Source organism: Passer montanus, unplaced genomic scaffold, assembly GCF_014805655.1.
Source record: "Passer montanus isolate IOZ18808 unplaced genomic scaffold, ASM1480565v1 scaffold5, whole genome shotgun sequence".
Classification (NCBI taxonomy): domain Eukaryota; kingdom Metazoa; phylum Chordata; class Aves; order Passeriformes; family Passeridae; genus Passer; species Passer montanus.
Window position 1 is genome coordinate 17,529,567 of NW_024369929.1, and position 17,728 is coordinate 17,547,294.

The 17,728-nt window shown below is 54.0% G+C and overlaps 2 protein-coding genes across 3 annotated transcripts in view; one reads left to right on the plus strand and one right to left on the minus strand.

The window, feature by feature from the left end:
• Window positions 1–9,585, plus strand: part of SPG11 (SPG11 vesicle trafficking associated, spatacsin) — a 28,183-nt gene extending 18,598 nt beyond the window's left edge. Inside the window, exons 29-40 of one of the 2 annotated variants that reach the window (XM_039722783.1) lie at window positions 35–249; window positions 669–1,359; window positions 2,462–2,598; window positions 3,563–3,761; window positions 4,497–4,634; window positions 5,131–5,264; window positions 5,830–5,937; window positions 6,483–6,651; window positions 7,229–7,317; window positions 7,751–7,906; window positions 8,528–8,679; window positions 9,211–9,585. In XM_039722783.1, coding sequence (XP_039578717.1) covers window positions 35–249; window positions 669–1,359; window positions 2,462–2,598; window positions 3,563–3,761; window positions 4,497–4,634; window positions 5,131–5,264; window positions 5,830–5,937; window positions 6,483–6,651; window positions 7,229–7,317; window positions 7,751–7,906; window positions 8,528–8,679; window positions 9,211–9,391 — 2,369 coding nt within the window. In that variant the 3' untranslated portion in view covers window positions 9,392–9,585. Of the gene's footprint in view, window positions 1–34; window positions 250–668; window positions 1,360–2,461; window positions 2,599–3,562; window positions 3,762–4,496; window positions 4,635–5,130; window positions 5,265–5,829; window positions 5,938–6,482; window positions 6,652–7,228; window positions 7,318–7,750; window positions 7,907–8,527; window positions 8,680–9,210 lie in introns of those variants that run through there. The other variant, XM_039722784.1, reaches the window with a different exon arrangement.
• A 429-nt stretch (window positions 9,586–10,014) lies between these two features.
• The window catches only part of EIF3J (eukaryotic translation initiation factor 3 subunit J), a 9,283-nt gene continuing 1,569 nt past the window's right edge, over window positions 10,015–17,728 (minus strand). The window contains exons 4-9 of the mRNA XM_039723035.1: window positions 14,530–14,587; window positions 14,208–14,299; window positions 13,699–13,813; window positions 12,746–12,904; window positions 11,326–11,399; window positions 10,015–11,011 (exon numbers count right to left, since the gene is read on the minus strand). Of these exons, the coding sequence (XP_039578969.1) occupies window positions 10,883–11,011; window positions 11,326–11,399; window positions 12,746–12,904; window positions 13,699–13,813; window positions 14,208–14,299; window positions 14,530–14,587 (627 nt within the window). The 3' untranslated portion in view covers window positions 10,015–10,882. The remainder of the gene's footprint in view (window positions 11,012–11,325; window positions 11,400–12,745; window positions 12,905–13,698; window positions 13,814–14,207; window positions 14,300–14,529; window positions 14,588–17,728) is intronic.

Here is a 17,728-nt window from a genome sequence, read left to right on the forward strand (position 1 = left end):
CCCCAGCTGCGCTGAGCTTCGTTCTCTCTGGCAGGCCCCCACCTGAGGAGGCTCTGTGCCCTCAGTGAGGCCCTGAGGGGCTCCTCCATCTCCATCAGCCGCTCCATCCTCACCTGCTGCAGCCTGGAGGCCTTCCAGAGGGAGTGCAGCTCCATCCTGGAGCAGCTGCAGGACAAGGGCATGTTCAGCCTGGCTCGGGAGGTGGCAGCCCTGGCTCAGCTGCCCGTGGACAGCGTGGTCACACACGAGGTACAGTGCACTTGGTGACAGTCACCTCTTCCTGCTGCTGCCAGGACTCAGCATGCAACTTCTCAGCCTTCCTGAAACATCAATTTTTTTGTTAAAGGATTTTTTATTTTAAATGCAAGTGCACCCAACACACAGGCTGTAAGTGCTGAGCTGCAGAGTACAGGACAGCTGTCCTCATTCTCCTCCTGGTTTCATTTGTATGCAATCAGTTCTATTTGGGGAGAAAGATAGATGGGTTTGTCCATCAGGGGGTGGAATGACATGATCTTTAAGGTCCCTTCCAACCCAAACCAGTTCTGTGACTTGTTGCATATTGGGGCACTTCCTTAAATCCAGTGTTTCAGTGCTGGCCATCCTGTGTGAGCTGGAGTTTTCTTTCTTGGAAAGATAATTGTGATAAACCTCTGTGTATTCCACAGGTTCTGAGGGATCTACAACATTTAAGAGACTCTGGACAGTGGCATCAGAGCCAGACACGAGCTGACTTCTGGAAGAAGTGCAACGACACCTTCAGCAGACATTCCATCTGCAGCCGGGCCGCAGCGGCGTTCTTCCTGCAGCAGGCCGACAGCGCCTGGGACTGCTGCGGGCCGGGCACGGCGAGCAGCACCCTGGAGAGGCAGCTGCTGCTCACCCTGGCTGGCCACTGGCTGGCCCAGCAGCCCGAGGTGCCCGTGCAGGAGCTGCAGGAGCTGGAAAAGCAGATCTGGCTGTGCCGCGTGGCCGAGCGAGCGCTGCTGCCCGCGGGCTCGGCGCCGTGCCCCGCGGCCCTGTGCTTCAGCAGGCTGGCCCAGCAGCTGTCCTTCGCCAGGCTGCCAGCCCTGGAGGCGGCCGGGCAGGGCGGGCTGGCCCAGCAGCTGTCCTGTGCCAGGCTGCCAGCCCAGGAGCCGGCACTGACGGCCGCGGAGCGCGCGGCGCTGGGCGCGCTGCTCGGGGCCCTGCTGGACCAGGGCGGCGTGCACGAGGCTGCCCGAGTGTGCCACTACTTCCAGCTGTGGCAGCGGGACGTGGCGCTGGTGCTGCTGTGCAGAGCCCTGGCCTTGGGCGAGGCCGGGCTGGAGCAGCCCGAGGTGCGGGCCCTGCTGAGCGAGGCCGGCGCAGCCCCCGCCCGTGAGTGACTCTGAGCTCTCCCCTCCTCTGCACCTCCCCTGGCTCTGCTCTAACAGCTCCTCCCGGCTTCTCTCCCTGCTGCAGAAATGCTTGTCTGAAAGGAGTTTCTGGCCGTGCCCTGCGCGTGTCCCTGTGTGCCCCAGGCAGGGCTCTGTGTGCAGGTTCCATCAATCCTGAACCTTCACTTGTCATAGCTCTCAGTTCTGGCCCAGTAAAGCAGCTCCGGGCTTTATCCCTAGGGAGTTTGTGGCCGTGCCCTGCGCGTGTCCCTGTGTGCCCCAGGCAGGGCTCTGTGTGCAGGTTCCATCAATCCTGAACCTTCACTTGTCATAGCTCTCAGTTCTAGTAAAGCAGCTCCGGGCTTTATCCCACTTCCTGCTTTTAGAAAACACTCCACTAACTTTTTTCTGTAGCTGAAGCAAGGAAATTCTTTAATTAATACGTTTGTGGCCGTGCCCTGCGCGTGTCCCTGTGTGCCCCAGGCAGGGCTCTGTGTGCAGGTTCCATCAATCCTGAACCTTCACTTGTCATAGCTCTCAGTTCTGGCCCAGTAAAGCAGCTCCGGGCTTTATCCCTCTTCCTGCTTTTAGAAAACACTCCACTAACTTTTTTTCTATAGCTGAAGCAAGGAAGTGCTTTAATTAGTCTATTTTTCTGACTCCTTTGTGCATTATGAAGGGTTTGGTGTTTCTTGTCTAGTAGCAAGGCTAAGGCTGAGAATGTTTATCTGTAAAGTTCTCTGCATGTCTGTGAAGTGTGAGTGAGCAACTTTCAGCTGGAACATCCCTTACTAATACTGATGTGTAAAGCTGAATAGACACAGAAGAGCATAAATGAATCCCAACCCATCAGGAAGGCTGCAGAGCCCTCACTTAATCTTTTGCTTAGAAATTTGATATCTAAGATATTATTGAGGATATTTATGTTCTGTTACTTTGTTTGGACCCTGAAAGAAATATTTAAAAAATCACAGGTGCCAGGAGCTCAGTTTTCAAAGTCTGAGGAGGTGTTACAGAATTGTTGCAGGTTTTGGGAGCCTTGCCCAGGTGTGAGGGAGTTGTCTGCCTTTGTGAGATAGGAACTGATGTTTTTTTGTTCCCAGCATCCAGCCTGGAGGACTGGACCCCTCTGGGGGGTGAGGATGATGCTGTGGTGGCAGCGCTGAAGGCCCTGGCAGAGGAATGTGTCCATGGCAGGGGCTACTGCAGGCAGGTGCTGTGCCTCTACGAGCTCTCCAAGGTAAGGCCGGGGCCTGGGCCAGCCCTGCTGGGGCTGGGGAGGGCAGGGAGGGGGGAAGGTCTCTGCAGGTGCCTTCAAGGAGCTGCAGAGGGTGGAATTCCAGCCCTTTGTGTGGGAGAAGGCCAGACATGAGGTGCTGAGCTGAGCTTGAGCACAGCTGTGCAATTGCAGCTCCAGGTTGTGCAGTCCCATCCTCTCAGGCTGTTGTCCTCCATTCCCTGTTGTTTGTACTTTTTGGGCCTAAAACTGCAGTGGTGTCCTTGGTTCTGGGGCTGGAAGAGGATTGTTCTGTGTGACTGAGCTGTGGGGAGAGCTGCTGGCACTTTATTTGGAGTTCAGTTATACAGAATGTGGAAAATAGGAAAGCTCAGACTGCAGGCATCACCCGGGGTTAAGGGGACGTGCTGTGGGTCATCAAAACTGTGATGGGTTGGGGTGCTGCTCCTTTGGGGGTGCTGTGGGTCAGGGATGCTCTGATGGCTTTATTGAGTGCCCCCACAGGAACTGGGCTGCTCTTTGGGCAGTGTCATGGGTCAGGGATGCTCTGATGGGTTTTTGGGTGCTCCCCACAGGAACTGGGCTGCTCCTTCGGGGTTGCCGTGGGTCAGGGATGCTCTGATGGGTTTGGGTGCTTCTCCTTTGGGGGCTGTCATGGCTCAGGGATGCTCTGATGGGTTTGGGCATTGCTCCTTCAGGGTTGCCGTGGCTCAGGGATGCTCTGATGGGTTTGGGTGCTGCTCCTTCGGGGTTGCCGTGGGTCAGGGATGCTCTGATGGGTTGGGGTGCTCCTCCTTTGGGGCTGCCATGGGTCAGGGATGCTCTGAGGGGTTTGGGTATTGCTCCTTCAGGGTTGCCGTGGGTCAGGGATGCTCTGATGGCTTTATTGGGTGCCCCCACAGGAACTGGGCTGCTCTTTGGGCAGTGTCAGGGATGCTCTGATGGCTTTATTGGGTGCTCCCCACAGGAACTGGGCTGCTCCTTCGGGGAGGTGGCGGCGCGGGAGCCGCGGGAGGTGCTGGGGGCCATCCTGGCGCGGCGGGGCCCCGAGCGCGGCCGCAGGGCCCAGGCCTTCATCGCCTGCCAGGGGCTGCCCCCTGACACCGTGGCACCGCTGCTGGCACAGCAGATCACCCAGGAGCTGCTGGCCTCGGCACAGGGAAGAGGTGGGCACGGGCTGCCTGTGTGCTGGGGGTGGTGTGTGCACGGGGACGGGGAACCTGTGCTGGGGCACAGGAACAGGGACACACCTGGGCTGTGCTGGGGCACAGGGACACACCTGGGCTGTGCTGGGGTTTGTTCTCTGCCCAGGGAAAAGGGGACAGGCCAGGTTTGGTCTCTGGGGGGATTAAAGCAGCCCCTGCACTCAGTCCCTGAGGGCTCAGCACACCCAGGGGTGTGTGGGCAGCTCTGCTCTGTGAGCATTGTCTGCCTTACGTAAAGTTCTGTACAAATGTTCATTTGTAATTATTCCTGTGTCCAGTGTGGTGTTGCAGTAGTTAAGGTTGTATTTTTGTGGACATATATTTAATTTTTTTTAAAGGATTTTTAGCCTTGGTCTTTGCTGCCCCACATCATCTGACTTAGGAATATCATGTGCATTTCTCTTTGTAAAGCGTGACAAAAGTTCTCCCTTACCTTTTTTCCTTTGGGAAATGAGGGGCAGCTGGATGGTTGTCCAGTAGGATTTTGTTGGGTTGAACTGGCAAAAATGTATTTTCTGATTGTTAAATTTAAGCAATAACACCCAAAGTGTCTCTAGGATTGTAGTCCCAAGTCCTCAGTCAGTCTGGATGGTGTCAGATTGGTTTGTTTGGGGTTTGTTAATTAATGATAAAGAATAATAGGAGTTCTCTCCTGCACAGTTAGCAGTGGTGACAGGATTCTCTCTCTGGCCACAGGGCAGAAGCAGGCTTCGAACCCTGCAGTGGAGAGCCAGGAGCTGCTGCAGCTTGCCAAGCTGTGCCAGGATCACACCTTGGTTGGGATGAAGTTGCTGGATAAAATCTCCTCTGTGCCCCGTGGGGAGCTGTCGTGCAGTGAGTAAATGGAAACCCTGCCTGGTGCAACCTGTGTGTAACTAACACTGTTGGCCCAAACTCACAGCTCAAAGGGCAGGCTCTGCTGCTGTCTCAAATTTGATATTCAACTAGTAGGGCTGAGGATGTGCACAGTAGATAGGGGTGTTGCTTGAGGGTTTATTTTCCAAACAAAATTCAGATTTTTGTGCTAAGCAAGAGGTGGGAAATGCAGCCAGGGAGTGACCTGGGCTGTCGTGGTGGTTTGTTACAGAAGGGGCATTGTGACTTTGTTCTTGCTCACCACAGTTAGAAACTGAATGTTTCCAAGCAGTGCAGAACTCGTGCCCTCCCTTTTCCAAGTGCAGGCTGGCAGGCAGTGCAGTGATGATGTGTTACACATTTGTCAGCCGTGGCTGGAGGCTCTGTGCTTGTGTGTGTTGTGTTTTCTGGAGAGAGGCAGTCATTCACTTCCTCAGCCCTTGGACTGAAGCACCAGCATTGTTCTGCTCCTCAGTTACAGAGCTGCTGATCCTGGCCCACAGCTGCTTCAGCCTGACGTGCCACATGGAGGGGATCACACGAGTGCTGCAGGCAGCTCGGCTGCTCACCGAGGAGCACCTGGCCCCCCGCGAGGAGTACGGGCTGCTGGTGGGTGCCCCGGGCCAGGGGCTGTCCCAGGGCTGGCAGGGGCTGTCCCAGGGCTGTCCCAGGGCTGGCAGGGGCTGTCCCTGGGCTGTCCCAGGGCTGTTCTGGGCTGTCCCAGGGCTGTCCCAGGGCTGGCAGGGGCTGTCCCAGGGCTGTCCCAGGGCTGTTCTGGGCTGTCCCAGGGCTGGCAGGGGCTGTCCAGGGCTGTCCCAGGGCTGGCTGTGCCTGTCCTGGCTGTGCCTGCCCAGTGGTGATTCAGCTGCTGGGGAAACGTGCTGCTCTGTGGCACTGGGCATCTTTTAATTGCTGCCTTGAAGGATCTCCTGCAGCCTGGGAATGGTGTCAGTGCTGAGAGCTTCCCTGCCTGTTTTTCTGAGATAAAACGATGCCCTTTGAGCTCACTGTGGGACAGCTGCAGCTTGAGTTGTGCTGCAGGTTGAGGAGTGCCCCATGGCTCCAGGGGAACACGTGCAGCCAGCAGTGCCCGGTGGGCACGGCTGCCCTGGCAGGGGGTTGTTGCTCTTGCCTGGAGCTGCTGAGGTGCCCTGGTGTCCCCTGGTGTCCCCAGGTGCGCCTGCTGACGGGCATTGGCAGGTACAATGAGATGACCTACATCTTCGAGCTGCTGCACCAGAAACACTACTTCGAGGTGCTCATGAGGAAGAACCTGGACCCGGTATGTGGGGACAAATGGGAATTGTGTGGCTCATCAGGAATTTACACCCAGTTTGCACAGGGTGAAATTGTCTGGGCATTTTAGTTCCTGAGTAAAATTTGCTTCCTGAATCGGGAGTCAGGGTTCATAGAAATAAATTAATGCTGGGGTTTTTTCTTATTTTAGTTGAATAATTTTTAACTTATTAGTTCAGGGCTACAATGAGAGCAGCGTTGAAACTTAAACTTTGCATTGTCAGAGTTTTCCCATCCTGCTTTGCTTTTATTTGCAGTTGAAGTTTCATGGGGGTTTTAAAAATCACAGGTACTCATACTTTTTTTGAAGTGAGCCATAAAGAAGTGTCACCCGTTGACATTTGTATGGAAGGAAGCACACAGGTGCTGGATTTTCATCCCAGCTGAGCGCGGCTGTGGGGCTGCGGTTGGGTTTGGGGTGCAGCGGTCACTTGGGGGACAGGGTGCCCTGTGGGTGCCGGGGTGCCCCGGGCCGTGCTCAGGGTGCCCTGTGGGTGCCCCCGGCCGTGCTCAGGGTGCCCTCCTGCCCAGAGCGGGACGCTGAAGGCGGCGCTGCTGGACTACACCAAGCGCTGCCGGCCCGGCGACAGCGAGAAGCACAACATGATCGCGCTGTGCTTCAGCATGTGCAGGGAGATCGGCCAGAACCACGAGGCTGCCGCCTGCACCCAGCTCAAACTCATCGACTGCCGGCCCTGGGGTGAGTGGGGAAGGACGGGGAGGCTCCTGGGTCCTGGAGCAGCCTGGAGCTGCCGCTGCCTGCGGGGGCTCCTGCCCTGAGTGGCTCCCCGGGTTTCTAGAGGGCTCTTCCTGATGTAATGTTCCCGTGGAGCAGGTACAGACACTGCCCAGTTCCCCTCAGCCCACAGCGTGTGACAGTGGCCTTGCAGGGCTCTGTGCAGTGCTGGGGTTGTGTCTGTGAGTGGCACCCACGGGGTGAGCTCTGCAGCCAGCGCTGAGAGAGCAGCGACACAGGAGCTGTGCCAGGGGATTTCTGAGTGAGACTGGCAGTGGTCAGTGCTGGGATCTGCCACAAATGTGTGCTGGGGGTTTCTTTCCAGCCTCCCGTCACTGGACCAGGCTCCAGCAAAGCTTTGGTCCATTAACTGAACAGCAGGGAGTGTGTTCCTTCCTGCTTTTTTAATACATCAATTTTGGTTTAGTTTGTTCGTGCTTTATGAGACAACACCAGGGACAGACTTGGCACTGGAAGGGAGTTTTGTAACTTACTTTGTCACCTTTATAAATAATTGTTGTTCCTTTTTTTCCTGCTTCAGAGGAGTCTCTTCAGGATGTTCCAAATTTAAAGAAGCTGCTGCTGAAAGCTGTGACTCTCTTCATTGATGCAGCAGAAAGTTACTCCAAGGTAAAGTGAGATGGAATGGAATGATTTGGGGAGCCCATGAGGAGTGGGCTGGGCTGGGGGAACACACCGAGCTGCCCTGGGAAGGTGCAGGGCCCAGTGCAGAAGGGATCTGTGTCTGCAGCCCAGTGGCACAAGCAGCATGGCTGTGTCTGAGTGTGCTGTGCTGGCCCCTGCTCGGGCTTTAACAAACCCTGGGTTACAGGGGTGTTCCCCACTGTCAGGGCAGGGACCATGAGCTTAATGAGCAAGGATAGAACAATTACAGTATTTAAACCCAAGCGTAATTATGGTGGAAGTATTTGTGGGAATGAAGCTTTGTTTAACGCCCGTGAATACGGTGAATGTGAAGCAGAGCTCTGTCACTGCTCAGTCACCTCAGAGCTCTCAGGGGTGTTGCCTGGCTGCCCTGAAGCTCTCAGCTGCTCTGTTGCAGGACTCGTGTGTGCGGCAGGCGCTGCGCTGCCGCCGCCAGACGCGGCTCATCACGCTCCAGCTGCACTTCCTGGGCTCGGGCCAGAGCACCAGGATCATCAACCTGGGCAGGCAGGACCTGCCAGGAGCCATCCTGGCCTTGCCCCGCTTCTACCAGGTGAGCTGGGCTCCCTCGGGCTCCTCCTGTTGGGAACGACTTGGGCACTGCAGTGCCTGGGCACTCAGCTCCTCCTCCTGGCCTCAGAGCCTGTGGCTGTTACCTCGACCTTATATCCCGTGGGATGGAGGGACAGGACACAGGAATGGCTTCCTGAGGGGTTGGGTGGGATATTGGGAAGGAATTGTTCCTGGCAGGGTGGGCAGGCCCTGGCACAGGGTGCCCAGAGCAGCTGTGGCTGCCCCTGGATCCCTGGCAGTGGTCAAGGCCAGGCTGGATGAGGCTTGGGGTGGTCTGGGATGGTGGAAATTGTCCTTCTTTAGGGGCTGAGGAGGCTTGTTCACAGTGCTTTGTTACCCTGTATTTCTCAGCTGCTCTAAGAACAGCAGCAAGGGCTGGGTCAAACAGAAGATCCCCAGTACCGAGTTCCCAGTGTGGAGTGTTCTGTGCAGAGCTCTCTGTGTGGAATGCTCTGTGCAGAGTTCTCAGTGTGGAAAGTTCTGTGCAGAACTCCCAGTGTGGAACGTTCCGTGCAGAGTTCCCAGTGTGGAATGCTCTGTGCAGAGCTCCCAGTGTGGAATGTTCTGTGCCATGCCCCCTCCCTGTTCTGTCTCCCTGCAGGCAGCCATCGTGGCCGAGGCCTACGAGTTCCTGCCGGACTGGGCTGAGGTTCTGTTCCAGCAGGTGATCACCAGGGGGGACTTTGTGTACCTGGAGGAGTTCCGGCAGCAGCGGCCGCTGCGGCCCGGCCTGTTCGAGGAGGTGGCCAAGAAGTGAGTGAGGTTCTGCAGCTTCTCCTGCTCAGGGCCCCTCAGAGGGGCAGCAGGAAAGGGTTAACTGTTCAACCTGTTACGGGGATTTGAGATAGAATTCCAGGATGGTTTGGGTGGGAAGGCACCTTAAATCCCATCCAGTGCCACCCCTGCCATGGCAGGGACACCTCCCACTGTCCCAGGCTGCTCCAATCCCTGTCCACTGCCAGGGATCCAGGACAGCCACAGCTGCTCTGGGCACCTGTGCCAGGGCCTGCCCACCCTCCCAGGGAAGGATTTGTTGGTAGGCTTGATTCCTGGCACAGCAGGGAAGTCACTGATCCAGCCTTGTCCTTGAGCTGGACAAGGAGGGAGCTCGGGGCTGGGCAGAGCAAATCCTTAAAATGAATCAGAGCACATAAACAACCAGGAGATTCAAGTGTAGGTGCTGAGTACAAGCTCTTGTTGAAATGTCATTCCTGCAGGCCCAGAGCAGGAGTCTCAGGGGCCTGGGGAGCCTGTGTGTCTCAGCTGCATGTGCAATTGTTGCAGGGTCAAACAGCACCCGCCTGCTGATGCTGCCCTGAGGAACCTGAAGCGGTTCCTCACCCACTGTGAGGACATCTACACCTACTACAGGCTGGCCTACGACCACAAGTTCTATGACGTGGTGAACTCGCTGCTGAAGGACCCTCAGACTGGCTGCTGCCTCAACGACCTCCTAGCCAACTGAATTCCAGCTGAATTCCAGCCCAGGCTGCAGGGTCACTGCTGATTTACACAGATTTTATCAATGGCCTGCTCACAGGGCTCTGCTGCTCTGTAAAAATTACTCCAGAAAGCTGCACAAGGTTGTAAGTAGTTATATGCTGACTGTGTTAACCTAAAATTGTGTTTTGTATAATAAATCTTACTGTTTATAAATTACTTGAGTCACCAGCAAACACTGACTGGCCCATGTGGGGTTGAAGCAGAGATCCAGCAGCCCTTTAAATTAGGGGCATGAGGGAGGGAGCAGCCCAGGAATTGTATCCAAAGAGGCTGGAACAGGTTTGCAGAATGTCCAGGCAGGGGGTAGAATAGGCTGAATCAGTGCACATTTCAGGTACCCCGTAGAATAATGTCTTCTTTGAGTCCAGTCTGATTTCTAAAATCTTGTACAGCCTTAAACAGTCCATTCCTAATTCTGCTGTCTTGGAGTAAAAGAAATAAGCAAGTGTAAATGTATTTTTACAGTTACTAAATACAAATTCCTTTCCGGGCACACTCCCAGCACAGCTCAGCTTTGCATCTCTCCCTCTTGAGGTATTTCTCCTGTCAGGCCCCAAAAAGAACTCTGCTCCAAGGCCAGCCTGGTGAAGTCCTCAATAGTGATTTTTATTAAATTAGTTGCTTTATAAAACATTGCAGATGTTGTAATTGTTAACATAACAATTTGCCCAACTGTAGGAACTGCTGCAGTTTGCTAAGCAAGTTTGGTTTTTAATGAAAGAAAACGGCCGAGTCGTGAGAGACCCACCACAACCCAGGAGAGCCCCAAGGAAGTTGTGTGGCTTGGTTTTTTTCTTTTACACTTAACCCCTTAATTAACTGTTAAAGAACACCCAACCCAGACAGCTGCATTAGTAGAAATTTAAATGAATGGAACTAAATAAACTTCATCCTTGAGACACAAGTGGGCTTTGCCTTGCTCTGCTCCACCAGGTGCTGTTCAGGTGTCAGGCTCTGGAGCAGTGGCTGTCCCAAGGGACAGGCTCCCAGGTGCAGTATTCCACACTGAAGTTAGCAGTTCCCTTCCCAAAATACTGAAATCCTCAAGCTCTAACTCAAGACAAAGCGACTGGAACTCTACGTGCACACCCTGCCCTTGCTGCAAACTGCTCTTGCTCAGCCCTGGCCCTGGAGCAGGGACAGTTAAGGCCATGTCATGGAGCTGTGCTGGTTATAATCCTTCACCTTGTTCCAATTCCTTCCCAATTTAGTGGCTGTTGCTGTGAGTAGCAGCAGTGCCCATTATCAGAATTTTGGGTTTTTAACTGCAATTTCCAGACCTTTTCCCTTCTACCCCGCCCGGAGCTTCTGCCCGGACCCGGCACCTCCAGCCCCCAGCACACAGATACTGCAATTCTGATTGTAGCATTTGGCAGAATTTAGAGGAAGAAAGGTTGTGCTACATGTTTAAGGGATTATGGGCAACAGAAAGACAACAGAAGGGAGATAAATGTCACATGAAGTCTTCAAAGTCTTGTACGTACTCGCCGTCGTAGCCGCCGTAGTCAGCCAGGTCGTCTTTCATCGTCGCCTTCAGCCCCCCGCCAGGCACAACACCTTTTTTCTTCTTTTTGGCTTTATTCTGTGCCAAGAGGACCAGGGTGGTTACTGGACAGGCCCAGAGCTCTGTCGTTACCCCAGCCAGGCTCAGCCCAGTGGCACTGAGCAGCCACAGCCCCTGCACTGAGCGTGGCAATGCCGAAGGTTTCCACCCCACGCATTGTCTCTTCCTCGGAAAGCTGTGACAGTTCCAGGTGTCCCCAGCTCCCTGCACCACAGTCCTGCCCCCCCTTCTGCCTTTCATCCTATTTCCCCTGGACTCTCAACAAGTAGCTAATAAATGCAGGGGAGCCCCAAGCAGGGGCTGTGATCCCTGAGGAACAGCCCCAGCCTTACCTTCTCTTGTTTTTGTTTTTCACTGCATAATACTGTCAGAGTGTTTGTGATCTTTTTCAAATCATCCACCTCCACTGCATCAGGGAAGAAAAAGGAGAAGAAAAAAAAAAAGAGATTCCTTATCAATGTTGTTCTTATAAGGCAGTTAAGTAACATCCACAGTCTCTAAAACTAGAAATAAGCATTAGTGTAACTATGGGCAATTACTTGATTTAAATCAGCAGAACACAGAGTGGGTGGTTCTGGTCCTTACAATCCCAACAAGGATTCCAGCTGGTTCCTTGGAAGCCTGAACCTTGTAGAAGGTAAAATTTGCAAATAAAGTTACTGAACACAACAGTCTTTCTGAGAGATTTGAACAGTAAAATATGGTCTCAGTAAAATACATAAAATGTATCAAAAGGAGCACTGGATTAACAATAAATTATTATGTTTATCAGTTAATGGTGCAAGAGGTGGGAGTCCCTCCTGTTAGGAGCTCTGGAATCCCTTGGATGGAAGCTGCCAGCTGGGGTGATGGATGTACCCAGCTCCTCCTGGGATCGAGTTACCCCTCACTGAAGGACAACTGGGTACAGGACAGGGAACCATCCCAGCCACTGCTCCAGCCACCCGGGCACTGGGAAAAGGAGTTTAAATTACTTCATCTCTGTATAGTTACATGCTGAATTCCAGAACAGTTAATCTGCAGTTCCAGAATTACATGAACTCAGTTTTGTAATAGCTTCCCTCCAAATGAGGTACTCAAATTATCTGCCTCAGAGAATTTACTCTTATTATTATTATTCTAGAAATGGCTTCAAGAAAAACATGCAGGGTTTAGATCAGCATAAAAATTAACACCTTTTAGAGAACCGTCTCTAACCAACATGCAGAAAGAGCACTCCTGCACGAGGAGAGGATCCTTGGTGGAGTTTGTGGGAATGGAATCAGGTCAGTGCTTCATTAGTACAAACTAACAGAGCAACCCCCTCTGAGCACTAGCACAGCACGTTTTCCACTCAGCTGCAGGCCAGCCCTGGCAGCAGAGCTGGGCTGTCTGCACTTACAGGAAATGCAGACGTCCCGCAGCAGCGCTTCCAGAAAGCCGGCGTAATGTAAGGACTTCTCGTACTGTGTGATCTTCTCCTTGAGCAGCTTCCCAAATTCCGTGAAGTCGTCTTTGGAAGAGGGGTTCATGGCATCTATTCCACAAGTGCTATTTACACCTGCAGGGACAGGCAGGGCTGTTACAGAGACATCAGCTGTGAGCCCCAAAAGGGGAGCTGGCTCCCACCTCCCTGAGCTCTGCTCCCCTCAGCCAGGGCCCATCCCCAGCCTCACAGGAAGGAAGTTTGACCCCCTCTGAGCACTAGCACAGCACGTTTTCCACTCAGCTGCAGGCCAGCCCTGGCAGCAGAGCTGGGCTGTCTGCACTTACAGGAAATGCAGACGTCCCGCAGCAGCGCTTCCAGAAAGCCGGCGTAATGTAAGGACTTCTCGTACTGTGTGATCTTCTCCTTGAGCAGCTTCCCAAATTCCGTGAAGTCGTCTTTGGAAGAGGGGTTCATGGCATCTATTCCACAAGTGCTATTTACACCTGCAGGGACAGGCAGGGCTGTTACAGAGACATCAGCTGTGAGCCCCAAAAGGGGAGCTGGCTCCCACCTCCCTGAGCTCTTCTCCCCTCAGCCAGGCCCTGTCCCAGCCTCACAGGAAGGAAGTTTACTGCAAAGCTCAATAATTGCACAGGATCCCTGAATGGTGTGGGTTGGAAGGGTTAAAGCCCATCCAGTGCACCCTGGCAGGGCAGGGACACCTTCCACTGTCCCAGGTTGCTCCAAGTCCATCCAACCTGATCTTGGGCACTTCCAGGGATCCAGGGCAGTCACAGCTGCTCTGGGCACTCTGTGCCAGGGCCTGCCCACCCTCACAAGGAACAATTCCTTCCCAATATCCCACCTAACACTGCCCTTTGTCAGTGGAACGCCATTCCCCCTTGTTCTGTCACTCCACACCCTTGCCCAAAAATTTCTGAAGCTGAGTCAACCTCAGTAATTTGACCCAGCTATTCCTGTTCTCTGGACAACCTGCACCAGGAAGCCCCTTTTCCCTCAAATAAACAATTCCTGCCTCAGCCTCCTGAGTGCAGAACTCAGCTGGTTCTTTGCAGCTGTGCACACCCCCCAAGCTCTGTGACAACCTCCCCTGAGCAACGAGCTGAATCATTCACCATAATTAAGGAAACTCTTCCAGTTTGAGGAATGCTGCTGTGCATCAGCATCTTTGCTATTCTTTGTTCTCAGTGCCACAGCTCTGTGTGCTGAGAGCCAAACCCTGCCCATGCTTTGCAGGGTCCCAGGGGTTTATTTATTTCCTGCTGCCTGAACTCACCAAAGGTTTCCTTTGCCAGCTCCAGGTCTGACTCCTCTTGTAACTTCTTTAGCCGTAGTTTGTCTGCCAACTGTTCTTCTGGTGTGAGCTCCTTCTGTTCCTCAGGTGCCTCTAACTGCAGGGAGAGCACACAGGGAGAAGTGGCACGTTAGAGACACGGTGCCTTCTCCAGAGCCACTGCATCACCCACTGCTGCCTCGACTCACATGGAAATCCTGGAACCCACTCCCTGCAGTCTCAATAAATTGTTCATTTCACAAGGAATGGGAAGAAACACCAAACTCCCACTCCTGCCTGTTCCATCACGTGCTGCCCACAAAGAAACTGATCCAACCACTGGTTAAACTATACAGGATTTAAAGCTCCCAGCAGCAGACAGGATCATGTGCAAGACCTAAGTTTGGTTTATCAGATTAATCAAGACCTTTTCAGATCTTGCTCAATCTCTAAAAAACCAAATCAAACCCACCCTGTGAATTTTATGTGACCCAGAAGAAACCAGGAGTTACCCTTTTTTTAAGCTCCTCTTGCTTTTTCTTCTGTAGCTTTTCTTTTTCTTTAATTTTTTCTGCTATTTTCTTTTTTTCTGAAACTTTCGGTTCTGTGAAGGGTGGAATAACAAACACAGCTCTCAGAAGGCTGATGATTTTTCCCCCCACACAACCACAGAAACACTGGAAGGCACCGAGCTCAGCTCCTGGGAGTGAGCAGAGTTAAAGACATTTCTGTTAAAGCCAGCCCAGCCCCGCTCAGGTTTGATCCTCACACCCCAGACACACCAGTGGCTGCTCCCATGCTGATACAGAGACAGGGGTTATCTGAAACTCTCACCTTGTTTTACCTCTGTCTCCTTCACCTCCTCCTCTTCCTCCTCATCATCCCAGTTATCCTGCAAAACAGTGAAGATCTTTTACAGACACCTGTAACCTCTTCCAGAGCCACAAACCCACTGATGTGCTGTCAGAGTGAAGGAGCCATGCGAGCTGTACCTCATGGGTTTTTGGAGCTGTCCTCTCTGGCTGGGGCCAGTTCTTACCATGAAAAAGGCAGATTGGTCAAACAACCAGCTTGTGTCAGTAATTACAACAGCCAGGTCACAAACAGCCACACACCACTGACACAAACAGCACTTTATTCTCATTTCTGGCATTTTGACACACTGAACATCCCTGAGGGATGGATGCAGCACAGCCCCACTGGAAACCCCCAGCCCAGCTGAAACCACGTCAGACCAGCACAGGCTGCTCTCCGGGGCTGGGAAAAGCCTCCCCCAGCTGCAGGGATTTTTGGGAGCCCACAGCAGAGGCAGAGGTGCAGAGCCCCACGCTGCAGCGGGATGTGCTGATCCAAGCAGGGAGACACCGAGTCCCTCCACCAGCTCACCAGGATAATTGGCACCTGCAGGGGACTCGGCTTCCCTTCCACATTCCACAGAGCTGACTTGAATTTGGAGCAGCATTATTTTAGCTCACATCTAATTAACTTTGCTACACCCACTGCTTAAATAGCTCCACTCAGCACTGAGGAGCTGCCTCAGCCCCAGCCTGGCCAGGCTGCGAGTCAGATGCAAACTGCAGAGGAAGGGCAGCCTGGCCATGAGGGATTCATCCACGGCCCTGCGATGGCTGGGAGACTTCAGAGAGAGCACATGGGCAAGGACTCCACACCTGAGATGTGCCCTGACCCCATCCTGCCAGCCAGGCCTGGTTCATAAACCCAGGGAATACCAAATCCTGCCAGCCTGGCCTGGTTTATAAACCCAGGGAATTCCAAATCCTGCCAGCCTGGCCTGGTTTATAAACCCAGGGAATACCAAGTCCTGCCAGCCTGCCTGGTTTATAAACCCAGGGAATTCCAAATCCTGCCAGCCTGCCTGGTTTATAAACCCAGGGAATTCCAAATCCTGCCAGCCAGGCCTGGTTTATAAACCCAGGGAGCTCTCTTGCAGGAAGAGCCAGCTGCCCCAGTGCCTGTCCCTGCAGTGATACAGTAATTCCCAGAGAACACACTCATTCCCCAGTATTTCAACACTGTTTCTGTGTCCTACACTGGCCCAGGGCTCCCGGAGGGGGCAGGCACTGGGCACTGGCTCCCAGCTCTGGGATGGAGCAGGCACTGCCCCGCTCTGGCTGTGCCAGCCCTGAGTCAATAGATGAAAATTCCCTGGCAGCAGGCCTGACTCCTGGGGAACGTGTGCTGGGAGCACTGAGAGGAGTTTTGTTACCAAAGGTGCTAATTTTAAACCCGGGAAGTTGACGTTTCCCAAATTAACAGTTCCTGCAAGTTCATTACCAAAAACCCTCCAAAACACAGATGTGCAGATACAAAGCACACTGTGAGGTGCCTTAGGAAAGCCATGGCCAGAAAACACTTGGGGCTGCCCCTTTAGACCACGTCATCCCTCACGTGGGGATTTCCCCATGTGGGCCCTCGCAGGAGGATCCAGAGCCTGAGCAGGGCCCTTGGGAGCCCGGCAGGAAGGGCAAACCAAAGGAAAATAAACCACAATAAAACTCCTTTCTTTGCTGGATCCTCTCTAGGTGCAGCTCTGGCACTAAACCCACAATTCCTTGGAAATAGTTAAGCAACTGCATCCTTGCTACGTGTAAGATGTAAAATGTCTTCCCACTGCCAGAGGGCAGGGATGGAGGAGATATTGGGAAGGGATTGTTCCCTGGGAGGGTGGGGAGGGGCTGGGATGGAATCCCCAGGGAAGCTGTGGCTGCCCCTGGATCCCTGGAAATGCCCAAGGCCAGGCTGGGATTTAAGGTGCCCTCCAACCCAAACCATTCTGGGATTCCACGTGGGGAATGTCTGCTCCTTTATTAAACAGACAGAGACCCCTCAGGGGTCTCAGAGAGAACCAACCACTCTGGACACACTCCATCCAGCAGGAAAGCGTCTCACTTCTTAAGGCAGGAGGAAAAGCAAATGTCACAGCCTGAGCTACAGGTGTCTGCACACACCTGTCAGTCACACACCCCTGTGCCAGCTCCACACTCACTGCCAGTGCCAGAGCTGCTGTGCACACACCTGTGCTTGTCCTGACACCTGGCACGCTGGGCTGGGGCTGCTACTGGATTTAAGAAGCAAAGTGACACACGGAATCACAGGAATTTGGCAACTTCAGGGTTTTTAAAAGATGAACTACTTTTTCCGTACTGTGTATGGGAATAACTCCACCTGAGCCTCAAGAAAAACTCTGTGTGCTTTTCAGAGGTTTTGGTAACAGTGTCCTCAAAACCAGCCCTGAGTCCTCACCTGCTGTTACAATGTCCCAGGGCCTGAGGAAACAAAAAGGTCTTTTGTAGTTGCCTTATTCCACTGACAGAATCTGGGACGGTTTGGGTCTGCAGGGACCTCAGAGACCCCCAGCTCCAGCCCGTGCCGTGGGCAGGGACAGCTTCCACCAGAGCAGGCTGCCCAGGCTGGCTTTAGAACCCACCTGGCGTGCTCCTTGTGCATTCCCTGCACCCCCAGCACACCCGGTGTGGGCACGGAGGTTTCCGTGGCACCACCAGCCTGCCCAGCAGGAGCACACAGCCCCTGAGGCAGCCCTGCCTGCTGGAGCACCAGCAGTGACCAGCCACACGTTTCATCCCACTGCGGGCAGACCGCGCTGAAACACGGCAAGGTCCCGCCTCGTGGTGTGAGGAAAAGCAGGAAAAGACGTGGAAAACGTGGAAAAGACGTGGGAAAGACGTGGTGGCAGAGCACAGAAGCTTCTGGTCAGCAGCAGAAGCACCGACACAGCACTGCCATCATTAACCCCGTCCCAAGGTCTCGCCAGCGCACCCCGCTCCCGGCCCAGGCCCCGAAGGGGGGACAGCGCCCAGAGCCCGGGCAGCAGCGGAGAGCAGCAGGTGGATCCCCGAGAGCGGGACGCCGCTCCGGCAGGGTCCGACCGGCCCTCCCTGCAGCCCCGGGGCAGGCCCGGCTGCGGGCAGGGCGGCTCGGCTGCTCTGCCGCTGCGGCTGTCACCGTGACCAGCCCGGCCCGGCCCCGGCACCGAGCCCCCGCCCCGGCCGGG